The sequence below is a fragment of the Oncorhynchus mykiss genome, chromosome 2 (assembly GCF_013265735.2).
Source record: "Oncorhynchus mykiss isolate Arlee chromosome 2, USDA_OmykA_1.1, whole genome shotgun sequence".
Taxonomy (NCBI): domain Eukaryota; kingdom Metazoa; phylum Chordata; class Actinopteri; order Salmoniformes; family Salmonidae; genus Oncorhynchus; species Oncorhynchus mykiss.
The window spans coordinates 90,782,000-90,797,881 of record NC_048566.1 but is presented as its reverse complement, the minus strand read 5'-3'; the positions used below and the strand labels follow the sequence as shown (position 1 = coordinate 90,797,881).

At 39.5% G+C, this 15,882-nt stretch overlaps 1 protein-coding gene across 2 annotated transcripts in view; it reads right to left on the bottom strand.

Annotated features, from left to right (window-relative positions):
- The window catches only part of si:dkey-106n21.1 (solute carrier family 23 member 2), a 75,078-nt gene extending 70,444 nt beyond the window's left edge, over window positions 1-4,634 (bottom strand). The window contains exons 1-2 of one of the 2 annotated variants that reach the window (XM_036958890.1): window positions 4,492-4,634; window positions 3,798-3,980 (exon numbers count right to left, since the gene is read on the bottom strand). In XM_036958890.1, the coding sequence (XP_036814785.1) occupies window positions 3,798-3,869 (72 nt within the window). In that variant the 5' untranslated portion in view covers window positions 3,870-3,980; window positions 4,492-4,634. Of the gene's footprint in view, window positions 1-3,797; window positions 4,057-4,491 lie in introns of those variants that run through there. The other variant, XM_021576696.2, reaches the window with a different exon arrangement.
- Between the last annotated feature and the right edge of the window lie 11,248 nt (window positions 4,635-15,882).

Genomic DNA, 15,882 nt, shown 5'->3' with positions numbered 1-15,882 from the left:
AATCCATGTGTCTTTGCTTGTTTGAGCCACAAAAGGTAGACTTATCCAACAGCTGATTTCAACGGGATGCTCAGGCTACGATCTGCTAATCTTTTGCTGCCACCTAATGGATTTCCCCTCCACCTCCACCATGTGGCCATCCCAAAACCAGGGATGGGCAACACCAGTCCTCAGGGGCCGGAGTGGTGTCACACTTTTTCCCCATCACTAGCAAATACAGCTGATTAAACGAATTGCATTTTAAACTGAAGATCTTGATTAGATGATTATTGGAGTCAGGTCTGCTAGATGGGGCTGGGGAAAAAGTGTGACTCCAATCAGGCCAACGAGGATTGGAGGTGCCCATCCCTGCCATAGACATTGATAGAAATGTTCTAAAAGCTTGGTAGAAGGGAGTTTTTCACTGCACGTGGGTGTGTAGCCTACTGTACAGCATGACATGAGCATAATGACCCTCTAATCTCGAATCATAACCATGTGCCTTCCCACTAGAACTTCCTTCACTTCCCTCATTCCATTTTAGAAGTATAAGAGTCCAGAGTCTTGGCAATCAGTTACTAATTTGCCACATTACTAACACAACCAACTGTGGCTTTTCAACAACCTCAATAACCATATATGGGCAAATTACACTACATGACCAAAAGTATGTGGACACCTGCTCATCGCACATCTCATTCCAAAATCATGGGCATTAATATGAAGTTGATCCCCCCTTTGCTGCTATAACAGCCTTCACTCTTCTGGGAAGGCTTTCCACTAGATGTTGGAACATTACTGCGAGGACTTGATTCCGTTCAGCCACAAGAGCATTAGCGAGGTCGGGCAATGAATCGGCCAACAGGTGTTTGATGGGGTCAGTGCTCTGTGCAGGCCAATCAATTTCTTCCAAACTGATCTCAACAAATGATTTCTGTATGGACCTCATTGTATACTGTAGCGTTAAGATTTCCCTTAACTGGAACTAAGGGGCCTTGCCCGAACCATGAAAAACAGACCCAGACCATTATTCCTCCTCCACCAAACTTTACAGATGGCACTGTGCATTGGGGCAGGTAGCATGTCCTAGCATCCTCCAAACCCAGATTTGTCTGTCGGACTGCCAGATGGTGAAGAGTGATTAATTACTCCAGAGAATGCATTTCCACTGCTCCAGAGTCCAATGGTGGTGAGTTTTACACCACTCCAGCCAACGCTTGCCATTGCACATGGTGATCTTAGGCTTGTGTTCAGCTGCTCGGCCATGGACAACCATTTCATGAAGCTCCCGATAAACAGTTATATATCTGACGTTACTATGACGGTGCCACGTTGAAAGTCACTGAGCTCTGGCCATTCTACTGCCAATATCTGTCTTTGGAGATTGCATGGCTGTGTGCTCAATTTTATACACCTGTCAGCAACGGGTGTGGCGGAAATATTTTAATCCACTAATTTGAAGGGGTGTCCACATACTTTTGTATATATAGTTTATTATGGATATTTCTCTTTTTTAAGTAGACAACATCACTTCCATTTCTGAGCACAGTATTTAGTGCAGATCAGATGTGGAATGCAACATTTACATTCATGTTTAATGCATCATGCTGTTGCTGAATTGATACTGAATACACCATATTTGTTATTTCAAAACTTGGGAACTTGGGGACTTGGAGTCTGTCCCCCGGACCATTTAGCTCTAAATGCTGGGATCTATCTCGGACACACAAGCTGTTGGTTCAGATACTTTCCACTTGTTGTCATGAAGTCGGAAAAACATTCCAAACCTTAATTTAAACATTATCTCCAGACAGTCATGGACTCTAGTCATGGTCTCAATGTTTATCTTTTACACTTGTGAGACATTTTTACTCTGTGAGATTTTGATCCTGGTAAAAAATATTTGACCAAATGTTATTTATTCACAGCAAAGAGCAAAAGTCATTGTTGGAAATACTGCAGTGGAGATACAGTGTAGGAATTAAAAAACATTCTTCAACGTATACATTTCTTTATTTTTTTTACTCAGATAATTGTAAAATAATGTGCTATTCATGATTTAGCTGATTTGATTTGACAATGTTAATGTGTGGTACCTGGTCTTAGGGTTATTAACGGTGGGATTTGCCTGTTCTTGGCATTTTCCCAACTCAATGTGCTGGGAAAATACCACGAGATGAAGAAAGATGTATAACACTGCAGTTTAGTCCACGCATACATTTATCATGAACGTTTGCTTTGGCTCAGCCAATTGTTGCTATTTAGATTTTGTGCAGGCAGCTGTTATTTTAGTTGTCTTGTTAGGTTGAGGAGAAATATGCTTGGAGGGGTGAAAATAAATACAGTCTCAATCCAGCTGTGTACACTAAACGCTCCATTCAGTCTGAAATAAATACAAATTGTAATTCAGCAACATATACTTTAGCTCCATAACTATAATGCATTTTTAAGCGATTGCAAAACATTTTAAGACTTGTTTGTCATAAGTACGCACAGTACAACCACTTTATCATGTCTTATTATCATCTTATAATTCAGCAATAAGGCCTGAGGGATGTGGTATATGGCCAATATACCATGGCTAAGAGGCTGTTCTTATGCACAATGCAACGTGGAGTGCCTGGACACAGCCCTTAGCCGTGGAATATTGGCCATATACCACAATAGCCTTACTGCTATTATAAACTGGTTACCAACATAATTAGAGCAGTAAAAATAAATGTTTTGTCATCGATGCCTTTGTAGCGTGAATGGAGAAGTTTTTATGTGCGAACCGGTCCACAGGGGATACCAGTGTATAGCCGGCTGCATGTATTTCCCTTGGACGTTAAGATGAAACAATTCAATATCACAAGCTGCCGGCCTTAGGGTTAATTATAAGGATGATTATAAACTAGGTGGTTCGAGCCCTGAATGCTGATTGGCTGACAGCTACTAGCATGGTGGTGGAAAATGGTGTTTCATAAAGAAAGTATGCATATTTTCCCAGTTTTTCCCTTCTCCTCGCCATTAAATTGAGGAAAGGAAATGAACTCCTTTGCAGCCTGAATGGAGAAGGTTTTATGTACGAAACGGTTACCGGTGCATGCATTCGCTTTGGACGGTAAGATGAAACCACTCAATATAGCTATCTGATGGCCTTTTGTGTACCTTATAATCATCCTTATTGTCATCTTAATTCATCCTGGCTAACTGCTTTTCTGAGTCACTTTTCTAGACATTGATTACCATTAAGGCTTTGCAGTGGGAGAGAAAACGTACGCATGTAATTAAATAAAAAGGCCAATTGTATGGAGAGAATATTTCAATGATTCCTTATGAGTCAAACAAACAGTTTATAGGTTAGAACTGTGTTATTACCATTTTAATGTCATTTCTTGTCATATCTATATATATATATATGTTGGTTTTGGATTGCATGACTGTATTTGATAACAACATATCTATGCTACATGCTGTGGTATCAAACAATGTCTTCCATTGAGCTACCCAGTCTGTTCAGTATGCTCTGGGAAAATTACATTCCACAGTAGCTTAAATTCAGCTCTAGTTTCTAAGATGAATAACTCAGCCCTTTGTTTTTCTCCTGCACCGAAGTAAACCAGCATGAATGCATTGGGAAAAAGTTCCCACATCCCACTAAAATTGTGTTCAATTGAGACCCAACTTCATGAAATTCAGCTTAAGAAACCAAAGATTTCAAGGAACCAATGAACACTGAACTGAAGGCATTCACATACATTTGAGATTCTGTGATACTAAAGGCAGTGTGATTTGGCAGTTCTTCAGTTGTTTTGAGAGAGTGACGCAGCACTTACCCCAAAGGCAGGGTTGACCGTCCCCTGATCGCTCAATCCTATCTCAACTTTCGGGTCCTGGGTAAGATGCATGCTGGTGCGTAGGCACAGAGACAGTGGTGGCTGGACGCTGAGGCTCACAGGGACCCCTCAAACTTCTCCACACACTACACACTCACTGGAAAACTCAGAGAAACTCTGGACCTTAGGAAAGCATGAAGAGTCCCGTCATGTTGTCAAGGGAACCAAAGTTGAATCACTAGCAAAAAGTTGTTGTATAATCCCTCCAAACTATTTGTTGTTTTAGCCTATGACCTTTTGTCATGTGTCTATTGTGATGTTGTAATGAGTAATATTTGATATATATGCATATTATATACACCTCACATGTGGCTATTCAATTAATATGTTAACAAAGTCTATTAAATTAAGAATCTGACTCCACCAGATGATCTATCATTATGCAAGAGACTGTAGTTCAGTGACAGTAATAGGCAATCAATAAATGTCTGAGAATGGAATTCTAAATACAAGTATATTTAATTCATTTGTAAATTGAATGATTACATTTACAAGGCATAAAGCTGAAGTTACAAAGCATTAATTAACAAGCATTACAAAGCATTATTCTAAGCATGACCAGAGTGGGAGAGAGACAAAGAAGCCAAGGCCCATAGCTCATGGGAGAGGGAGAAAGAAAGAAAGAGTATCTCACCACAGCAGTTCAGGAACAAAAAAAGAGAAAGATACAATGAATCTGAGACCCCTTTACAACATCTGAGTTGTTGACCAACAGCATTACTGTAAAGTTAACCTCCAATCAGATATGAGACGTACAGACCTGTAAAGACAACATAACCTTTGCTACCCAGAGGTGTTACAATGGGGGTTGGTGAGATCAACACTGAGGAATCCTTGCACACAGTTGATAAGAGTCACTTCGGGGGCTGGGCTGTGTGATATATTTGCAGACCAAACCCCTTCCTTTAATTCATTGATGTGAGATGATGATACACTATACACAGGCACATGCTAACACGTGCCGGAGAGCACACACACACACACACACACACACAAGCATGCACACAACACAAGCAGGAGCACACACGCAGTCTTGTACAACTTGTACAACTAACTTTATGGACACACACAATTTAATCCCATTTAAAAAACCTATTTTTCCTAACCCTTCTTACCCTAATTCTAACACTAATTCTAACCCTAACCCTAATTATAACACTAATTCTAACACTAATTCTAACCCTAACCCTAATTGTAACACTAATTCTAACCCTAACACTAATTCTAACACTAATTCTAACCTTAACCCTAATTCTTTTTTTATAATTTTTTTTTTTTTTTTTTTTGAATTTTTACCCCTTTTTCTCCCCAATTTCGTGGTATCCAATCCAAGCTACTATCTTGTCTAATCGCTACAACTCCCGTACGGGCTCGGGAGAGACGAAGGCTGAATGTCATGCGTCCTCCGATACACAACCCAACCATCCCTAGAGGGTCCTCAATCAGCTTTCTGAATTTCCCTAGAGGGTCCTCAATCAGCTTTCTGAATTTCCCTAGAGGGTCCTCAATCAGCTTTATGAATTTCCCTAGAGGGTCCTCAATCAGCTTTCTGAATTTCCCTAGAGGGTCCTCAATCAGCTTTCTGAATTTCCCTAGAGTGTCCTCAATCAGCTTTCTGAATTTCCCTAGAGGGTCCTCAATCAGCTTTCTGAATTTCCCTAGAGGGTCCTCAATCAGCTTTCTGAATTTCCCTAGAGGGTCCTCAATCAGCTTTCTGAATTTCCCTAGAGGGTCCTCAACCCGCTTTCTGAATTTCCCTAGAGGGTCCTCAATCAGCTTTCTGAATTTCCCTAGAGGCACCACAACATCATATTTAAGAACTGAATAATCTGCTTCCTACTATTTAGCGAGAGGCGAGACCAATTTCTATAGAAGAAGCCCATTTTTATTATCAACTAACTCTTTTTAAAAGACAGCTTTTTATCTATCCAGATGCCCAGACACGATCAATATAGACACCAACCAAAATACATATGCTTAAATCATCAGACTTGTTATTTTACCAGGTAAGTTGACTGAGAACACGTTCTCATTTACAGCAACGACCTGGGGAATAGTTACAGGGGAGAGGAGGGGGATGAATGAGACAATTGTAAACTGGAGATTATTAGGTGATCGTGATGGTTTGAGGGCCAGATTGGGAATTTAGCCAGGACACCAGGGTTAACACCCCTACTCTTACGATAAGTGCCATGGGATCTTTAATGACCTCAGAGAGTCAGGACACCCGTTTAACGTCCCATCCGAAAGACAGAACCCTACACAGGGCAGTGTCTCCAATCACTGCCCTGGGGCATTGGGATATTTTTGTAGACCAGAGGAAAGAGTGCCTCCTACTGGCCCTCCAACACCACTTCCAGCAGCATCTGGTCTCCTATCCAGGAACTGACCAAGACTAACCCTGCTTAGCTTCAGAAGCAAGCCAGCAGTGACATGCAGGGTGGTATGCTGCTGGCATAACTTGTTTTTTAGCGCTCTAGAGAACAACATATACTTAGTTTTACCTGAATTTAGTACTAATTCCAGGTCAATAAAGTTTTTCTATTTTACAATGCATGTAACACCTATGAAAAATGGATCCAATATAATGACACTACATATTGTTGTTAAATTGTTATTTCAACTGATCTCCCAAGATTACAGAATTTACTTTGAATTGACGCCAACACAGTTTAAGTATATCAATCTGATGTTCATCAAATGGGTAACAACATAATTTGAGCTCACACAAAAAACATTGACTTAAAATAGAGCCTAGGCAATGTCAACTTAGCCCTAGCGCTTTGCCTTGGTTTCCAGAAGTTGTCCTCTCTGTTCTGTTGTCTATTGACATTTGGAATAAAACATCATTTTAACTTTGAAATGTTAACAATCAATGAAATCTATCATACCAGTTGTTACTTCTGGGTATTATTCTGACTTAAGATCTGCGCAAAAAGCTCGAGACGTTGGCGTTTATTGATCCTGGACGTCAAGCCAGTTTCAGGATTTGGCCTTAAGATACTAAACATAAAATATATTACAACCACCAGTTCTCTAAATAGGCTGGCTTTCCCAGTAAGTACATCCTCTCCTCTTTGCTCTCCTCCAAACCTCCTTGACCCAAAAACACACGTTCCTCCCTCGTGGTTCTGTAGTCACGGATGCTCAAGTATCAGACACGCTTTAGAGAGACATGGATATTAGACAAAGGACTTAGAAACACTATGTATGTGTTCCAAATGGAACCCTATTCATTATATGCAGTAGTGCACTACTTTTGACCAGGCCCCATAGGGCTTTGGTCAAAAGTAGTGTACTATGTAGAGAAATGGGTGGCAATTGGGATGTAGCCTAGATCTAGTATGTTCCACCAAACTGTATGCATTTACTTGAAAAGGGGATGTAAAATCCCTTCACTGCCATGTTAAGATATAGATTGGTGGTCATTGTTCTGAGCTGTGTCGGAAAATTGAGATTAGATCTAGTGAATCATATGAAACTCTCACATGTTTTGGAGAGCCACACAGATGTGAATAGGTACCTTTCAGATGTCTAGAATAGTTGTTTAAAACATTACAACATAATCATTCAAGCATGTGTATGTTGTCTCGTGTGGCTCAGTTGGTAGAGCATGGCGCATGCAACATTAGCAGGGTTGGAAATGAATACCTGCCACCAGCCAAATGAGGATAGTTTTTTAAATTAGTGGTAAGAACGCCTATTTCATCAGCCATGTTGGTGGGTGGTCACACAGAGCATTTGGGAACCCTTTTTCTTCTCCAAAGGTCACATGTAGAATTTGAGAGTGTGTTTACAGTCAGATACACCGTCAGTCCCCAGTGACAATAAATTCATAAAACCAAAAGCTTACTTTGGCTTGGAAGAGTTCCAGTGTTGGATAGCCATAGCCAGCTACTTAACATAGTATCCCTCTCTGTTTGCGCCTGGTGTTTAAGTAGGCTAGAATTTGAATAATTAATGCTATAGGTTCGTAATTTATGAAAATGAACCATGTGTCAACATCACAATGTTGCGCAACCACAATATTTTCCCTTACAATATTAATCGGACTAAATTGGATCACATAATAGCTGCATTAACTATCATTTTCTCATCTCACTTTAATGGGAATGTGGTAGGAGATCTTTCTCACCCTTTTCAATGACTTCATGCTTAGCCCGACCAATCAGGTTCGCTCCAGCTGTCCTTGTCATGCGCGCTCCTCGTGCCTTGATAGAATAAAAGTCTTCATTCTCTTCGCAAATGGAAAACTCATCATGCTTATCACATTTCCATGGCATAAGGTAATTGACCACCAGAATAATAAAGATAAAAACATAAATGCAACATGCAACAATTTCAAAGATTTAAAGTACATATAAGGAAATCAGTCAATTTAAATAAATTAATTAGGTCCTAATCTATGGATTTCACATGACTGGGAATACAGATACGCATCTTTAAAAAAAATGTAGGGCCGTGGATCAGAAAACCAGTCAGTATCTGATCTGACCAAATAAAAAACAAATCAAACAACACCTCACGGCACAAAGCCTCTCCCCCATGTGACCAACTTGTTGTGTGTATGTACTGACATGTATGTGTAACTGATGCACACACACTACATGTTCATGTTTTTAAATGCATGTAATTGTAAAGTCTTGTCTGTAATGTATTTTTCGTTATATGTCGGACCCCAGTAAGACTAGCTGTTGCCATTGGTGTCGGCTAATTGGGATCCTAGTAAATCAAATCAAATTTGTCTCATGCAGCTCTTTCATGTAGAGTTAATCAGGCTGTTACTTGTGGATTGTGTAATGTTGTCCCAGTCCTCTTCAACAGCTGTGAGAAGATGCTGGATATTGGCAGGAACTGGAACGCTCTGTCGTACATGTCGATCCAGAGCATCCCAAGCAGGCGCCATGGATGACATGTCTGGTGAGTATGCAGGTCATGGAAGAACAGGGACATTTTCATCATGGTATCTCTGTGCATTCAGGTTGCCATTGATAATAGTTTATGTCAATAGTTGTCAATAGTTTATGCCTGCCCATAACATAGCCCCACCGCCACCATGGGGAACTCAGTTCATAACGTTGACATCAACAAACTGCTCGCCCATAAAACGCCATACACGCAGTCTGCCATATGCCGGTACATTTGAAACCATAATTTATCCATAAAGAGTGTTAATGTATACAGATATACATTCAATAATGCCTTGAACACTCTTGCCTACATCTTGCTAATCTAGGGTGTAATCATTATTTTAACAGTTGCAAACGAGAGTTTCTATATTACAAATTCAGATATGTTGATCCCTGTTTAGTTCGGTTTGCTTACGTTTAAGAAACGTTTTTCAACAGAAACGTCAGAATGAATACAACCCTGATCACACGCAAACACAGTTCACTTTCATAGCAGCCACATACAAACAGCATGATCACTTTGTTCATTGTATGATTCTTTCTCGCATCTACGCGCTCTCTTCCTCTCACCTTTACCCTTTGTTTGTTGACTTCAGTGTGCAACACATCAGCTGTCTGTGACCAGGCGAAAAAACCTTTCCAAACCAAACCTTCATATCATACTGTAAGCGTTAACCGTTACACACAGCCTACATTGTCGTCACCATATTAGATAACGTCATAGTCAACATAGCTAATAGAGTTAACGTCATAGTGAACCCTCTTCAATAATGCAGTAGAGTGAGTGTACAGTCAGCAAGCAGTTTAGCAGATACACCGTTGGGCCCCAGTGACAATAAATTAATAAAACAAAAAGCTTACTTTGGCTTGGAAGAATTCCAGTGTTGGCTAACCATAGCCAGCTAGCTAACATAGTATCGCTCTCTGTTTGAACCTGGTGATTAAGTAGGCTCAACTATTCACTAGAGGTTAGAGTGGTGGGCCAGTAACCGAATCCCCGAGCTGACAAGGTAAAAATCTGTCGTTCTGCCCCAGAATAAGGTAGTTAACCCACTGTTCTCCGGTAGGCCGTCATTATAAATAATAATTTGTTCTTAACTGACTTGCCTAGTTAAATAAAGGTTAAATAAATTAAAGCTAGCTGCATTCACTAGCTTAGTAAGAGAAAGTGAAAAAAAATACAACGATATATACACTATATATACAAAAGTATGTGGACACCCCTTCAAATTAGTGGATTTGGCTATTTCAGCCACACCCATTGCTGACAGATGTATAAAATTGAGCACACAGCCATGCAATCTCCATAGACAAACATTGACAGTGGAACGTTTATAGTTTTTTTGCAGGGAGGTCGTCCTCCAAATTAGGAACGTGCTGACTTCACTACGTCATTCAAGCTTCGGAGTTATCTGAGAAAATAGGCGTTTAGATTTTTTATTCAATTTTTTTAGAGGCTTTAATATTCCATCAATCCCAAATATTGTATTATGTAAATATATACCGTTCACCTACTCTGCGTTCACCTACTTTGAGTCTCACAAAGGCAGTTGGAACCAAAAATCTCAAATTTGGACTCATCAGACCAAAGGACAGATTTCCACCAGTCTAATGTCCATTGTTCGTGTTTCTTGGCCCAAGCAAGTCTCTTCTTCTTGTTGGTGTCCTTTAGTAGTGGTTTCTTTGCAGCAAATCAACCATGAAGGGCTGATTGACACAGTCTCCTCTGAACAGTTGATGATGAGATGTGTCTGTTACTTGAACTCTGTGAAGCATTTATTTGGGCTGCAATCTGAGGTGCAGGTAACTCTAATAAACGTATCCTCTGCAGCAGAAGTAACTCTGGGTCTTCCCTCCTGTGATGGTCCTCATGAGAGCCAGTGTCATAATAGTGCTTGATGGATTTTTGCGGCTGCGCTTGACAAAACTTTCAAAGTTCTTGAAATTTTCCAGTTTGACTGACCTTCATGTCTTAAAGTAATGATGGACTGTCATTTATCTTTACGTATTTGAGCTGTTCTTGCCATAATATGCACTTGGCCTTTTACTTAATTGGGCAATCTTCTGTATACCACCCCTACCTTGTAAACACACAACTGATTGGCTCAAAAGCATTAAGGAAAGAAATTCCACAAATTAACTTTTCCCCTTGGGGGGACGATCATCTCTCTTTCTCTCTCTCTCTCTCTCTCTCTATCTCTCTCTCTCTCTCTCTCTCTCTCTCTCTCTCTCTCTCTCTCTCTCTCTCTCTCTCTCTCTCTCTCTCTCTCCCTCTCTCTCTCTCCCTCTCTCCCGCTCTCTCTGTCTCAATTCAATTAAACTAAATTCAAGGGGCTTTATTGGCATGGGAAACATATGTTAACATTGCCAAAGCAAGTGAAGTAGATAATATACAAAAGTGAAATAAACAATAAAAATGAACTGTAAACATTACACTCACAGAACTTACAAAATAATAAAGACATTATAAATGTCATATTATGTACATATACAGTGTTGCAATGATGTACAAATGGTTAAAGTACAACAGGGAAAATAAATAAGCATAAATATAGGCTGTATTTACAATGGTGTTTGTTCTTCACTGGTTGACCTTTTCTTGTGGCAACAGGTCACAAATCCTGCTGCTGTGATGGCACACTGTTGTATTTCACCCAAGAGATATGGGAGTTGATCATAATCGGGTTTGTTTTCAAATTCTTTGTGAATCTGTGTAATCTGAGGGAAATATGTGTCTCTAACATGGGCATACATTGGGCAGGAGGTTAGGAAGTGCAGCTCAGTTTCCACCTCATTTTGTGGGCAGTGTGCACATAGCCTGTCTTCTCTTGAGAGCCAGGTCTGCCTACGGTGGCCTTTCTCATTAGCAAGGCCATGCTCACTGAGTCTGTACATAGTCAAAGTTAGTTTGGGCCAGTCACAGTGGTCAGGTATTCTGCCACTGTGTACTCTCTGTTAAGGGCCAAATAGCAATTTATGTTTGCTCTGTTTTTTTGTTAATTCTTTACAATGTGTCAAGTAATTATCTTTTTGTTTTCTTGTGATTTGGTTGGGTCTAATTGTGTTGCTGTCCTGGCTCTGTGACGTGTGTTTGTGTTTGTGAACAGAGCCCCAGGACCAGTTTGCTTAGGGGACTCTTCTCCAGGTTCATCTTTCTGTAGGTGATGGCTTTGTTATGGAAGATTCGGGAATCGTTTCCTTTTAGGTGTTTGTAGAATTGAACGTCTCTTTTCTGGATTTTGATAATTAGCAGGTATCGGCCTAGTTCTGCTCTGCATGCATTATTTGGTGTTCTATGTTGTACACAGAATATATTTTTTGCAGAATTCTGCATGTCTCTCTCTCTCACCACAGTTTTATGACTTCATGACAGGTCGTAAATTCCTTACAGAAACTCTCTTCACTGGACATGCAGTATTGAGAGAGGATTTACTCTGTAGAACAAAGGCATTCCTCCCACCAAAACTTTAAAATAAAGAGGTTGAATAATGAAACAATATTTCTGTATTCCAACCAGTTGAAGTGGTCCGTGGATATTTAAATACAGTCCAGTTACGTGCAGCGCCAGCTGAATACGTTACATATGGTTAAGAAATCTACCACTCTATAGACCAATATACGAACGGTGTGAACCAAATATTACAAATATTACATACAAATATTTACAGATGTTAAGTTTGCTGAAAATGAACGCAGTTGACAGTGAGATGACATTTCTTTTTTTACTGAGTTAATATATAATATATATATATATATATATATATATATATATATATAAAATATATTTTCCTTCATTATTTCCCCCTAACCCTACCACCCTTCCCCTAATTGGAGTAAACGAATGGACCCGTAGACTTCTACTTACACCTTTAATATACTATATCCATTTTATGGACACAGTATATTTTACAATAGCTCCACCCAACCCCTCCCATCTTCCATTTTTGATTTCTATTTTTAAACTGTGCTGTGATGTTTCACAAAAGTTTTGAAATGTTATATTCTCATAGATTCTACATATTGTAATTTAAAGACAAACCTTTTTGCTAAGAGTATTATTATATTATTGATCGATTGACTATGACTTTTTAAATCACCTAGCAGTGCTATTTGCAGAGTTAGCTCCAGGTAAATGTTGGGCATGTTACTTTCGGCATGTGTTACTTTGGTCCAGGCTCTCCCCTACTAGTGTGATTTTGTCCTCGTGTTTCTTGGCCAGTTCGATTGTTTTGTTCACACGCTAGGTTGTTTTTCAATGTTTTTCAACTGTCTGCTGTTAGGATGACATCTGCAGTCTGAGATTTTTTTTCATCACTGACAAGAAAGTTCCCAAGTTACCACAGTAATGGCCAGTCCCTTAAAGGGGCAGCTGAACATTTTTGTCTCAACCTAATGATTATGCTTGATTGAGCATGGATCACTCCTAAAATCGTTTATTCATGAACTTTTAGTAATTTATTATCATGAAGACACTCAAGTACTTTAATTGTTATCCTAGATGTATGTGTGCTCCTACATTTCCACTTAGAAGCACATCATATAGGCCTACTCCTTATAAAAAATGTCAGCATAGAGTTCTGAACTACTATAATTAAAGAACACGACACGGGGGGGTGTGGTATACAACCAATGGTGAAAATAAAAAGATTAACACATTTTTAAAAGGGAACAAAGTCTTCATTTTAACTGTGAATATTCAGTCTACAATATTTTAGAAATAATAATATACAAGTTGAGAATATTAAGTTGGTGCCACGGTGGCTGGTGGACGAAAAAAGTACATTTCCCACACTGAACGCCATGGTTGTGGATTTTGATTCCCACAGGGGAAACGTACAAAAATGTATAAACTCACTACTTTACTCACTCACTACACAGAAGTAAGTCGCTCTGGGTAAGAGCATCTGCTAAATTAATTCTAAACAAGTTATGAAAGCAATCAGATTCCAGGCATTCTACAGGTCACAATAAAACAGAATGTTAATACTTAACCAATCACATAACCTGCCAGTGCAATAAAGACCCTTTTCCAAGCCCCATCCCTCAGCTTTATACCAAACCAAGTGGCGGGCTGCTGGTTAACGTTGATTGTGAGATACAAAAGAATGAGAAGAACATACAGAAGAAGAAGAGATAATATTTCCACAGCTCCACGAGCTCTTTTCACGATTGGCGAAAGCATCAGATTTGAAGTTTTAAGGTTTAGCATTGGGTTTAGGTTTCCTGAAAAACTTTATGAAAGTTGAGTCGCTGTGTAAGTTAACGTTAGACCTTTGGCTCCATTAACAGAGTTAATCAGATAAGAGAGATCGGTTCCCAATTTAGCCTAACATTATGTTTACATCTGTGCTAGTAATACACACATACAGTGCAGTGTCGCAAGTAGCAGTATACGAATGTTTAGCTTATGTGGGGTAACTAGTAGGCTACAGCTGTCAGTATTCGGCAAGTTAACATTCAGCAATTTGAAATCCATTAACTCAGTTAAATGTTCGTACTTGAACTCAAAACGAACAATTGTTATTATCAATCTGTTAACGTTACTCTAAAGATTACCACAATTTTCAGATAGCCTGTTTGCTATCGTAAAGGTGTAAGAACTTATAGCTAGCTAAGTTACTTACTGCAGAGTAGGGCTAGCCATGATCTAACTAGTAACTTAGGCTGGTAGTTGATTTTAAGGTATAGTCATGATAATGGGGATGTGTAATTAAGGTTGAGATTGGACTAAAGTGTGGGTAATTGGATGCTTAGATGTAACCATAGACTATCTTATTCTTTCATAGGGTCAATTAAACATGAAAAGAAAGGGAGAGATATCAGACTTCTTTTTAAAGAAGCACAACCAGCCAGATCAGGTGCAAACAGACCCCAGCCCGTGCATCACCACCAGACCCCAAAGTAGCTCCATACCTGAGGCTAGTCAGAGTCTATGTGGTCAGACTCTGAAGAGCATTATGGCCTTTCTCTTGCATTTCAAAGATGATGATACAAAAAAACAGTTTTTTTTTCTTTTCTTTTTTTTTCTTGTTATATTCTCCTACATTAATTTCACAATACCACAAACTTCAAAGTGTTTCCATTCAAATGGTATCAAGAATATGCATATCCTTGTTACAGGTCCTGCGCTACAGGCAGTTAGATTTGGGTATGTCATTTTAGGCAACATTGTTTTTTTAAAGGGGCAGATCCTTAAGAAACAGTAGCCATGTAATTGCGACAGCGTTAAAAATATTCTAAGAATAGTGTAATTGACAAATAACTTGCTGTGCATAGATCTCCCCCGAAACATGAATAGTTGAGCCTTCTATATAAACATGTCTAGTTAGATACCTTGCTTTGATGTAGCCCACCTTATCCATTTGATCCCTGATTTATTGAAGGAGGGAATAATTGTATGTTGACAACATGTGACTAACACTTTAGTTCTATGTGGGGGGCTAAGTGCCTTGATCAAGGGCACAATGGCAGGAGGTGGTAGCAGTTTTCCAGTGTCAATAGTGGTTACTTGTCATGTAAGCTATAAGAATAGTCATGAAGAAATGGAAAATGTGTCATGGAAAATGTGTATAAATCATAAACAGTGAATAATCAGAGGTCTCTATCGCATAATGTCATTTGTGAATTTTGGTTAACATAATGTAGTCTAATGGAACGACATGGAAAAAGACAGCTCCTGCTCTTCTTCCATCCCAAGTCAAGCACTGCTCATTATATACTTCTGTCAGGTAAGCCTACTCTGCGGTTAACATTTAATTAGGAAGGTTTAAGGGAAAGTATTTCTGTCAACCCACAAGTCGGTTATAACATCAACTGGCTACACACAGAGTGATAGACAAACGCACGTGCCACATACAGACATGGGCAATACTGCTGGAAATGAATTGTTAGATTTTGTGTTACGTTTGGCTTTTTAAACCAATTGTGGCTAACCAGGGGTGGGATAATGTGAACATTGCGTTGATTAGATAGTAGCTGTGAGCTTGCGGAATCTGATGCCTGTGAGATTTGTTTCTGGCAGTTTGTGGTGGAACACGTGAAAATTGCATGTACTTTCAGAATTGTTTGGCGAGCTACTCATAGGTGGGCTGTGAGCATCTGGTAGCTGGCGATCG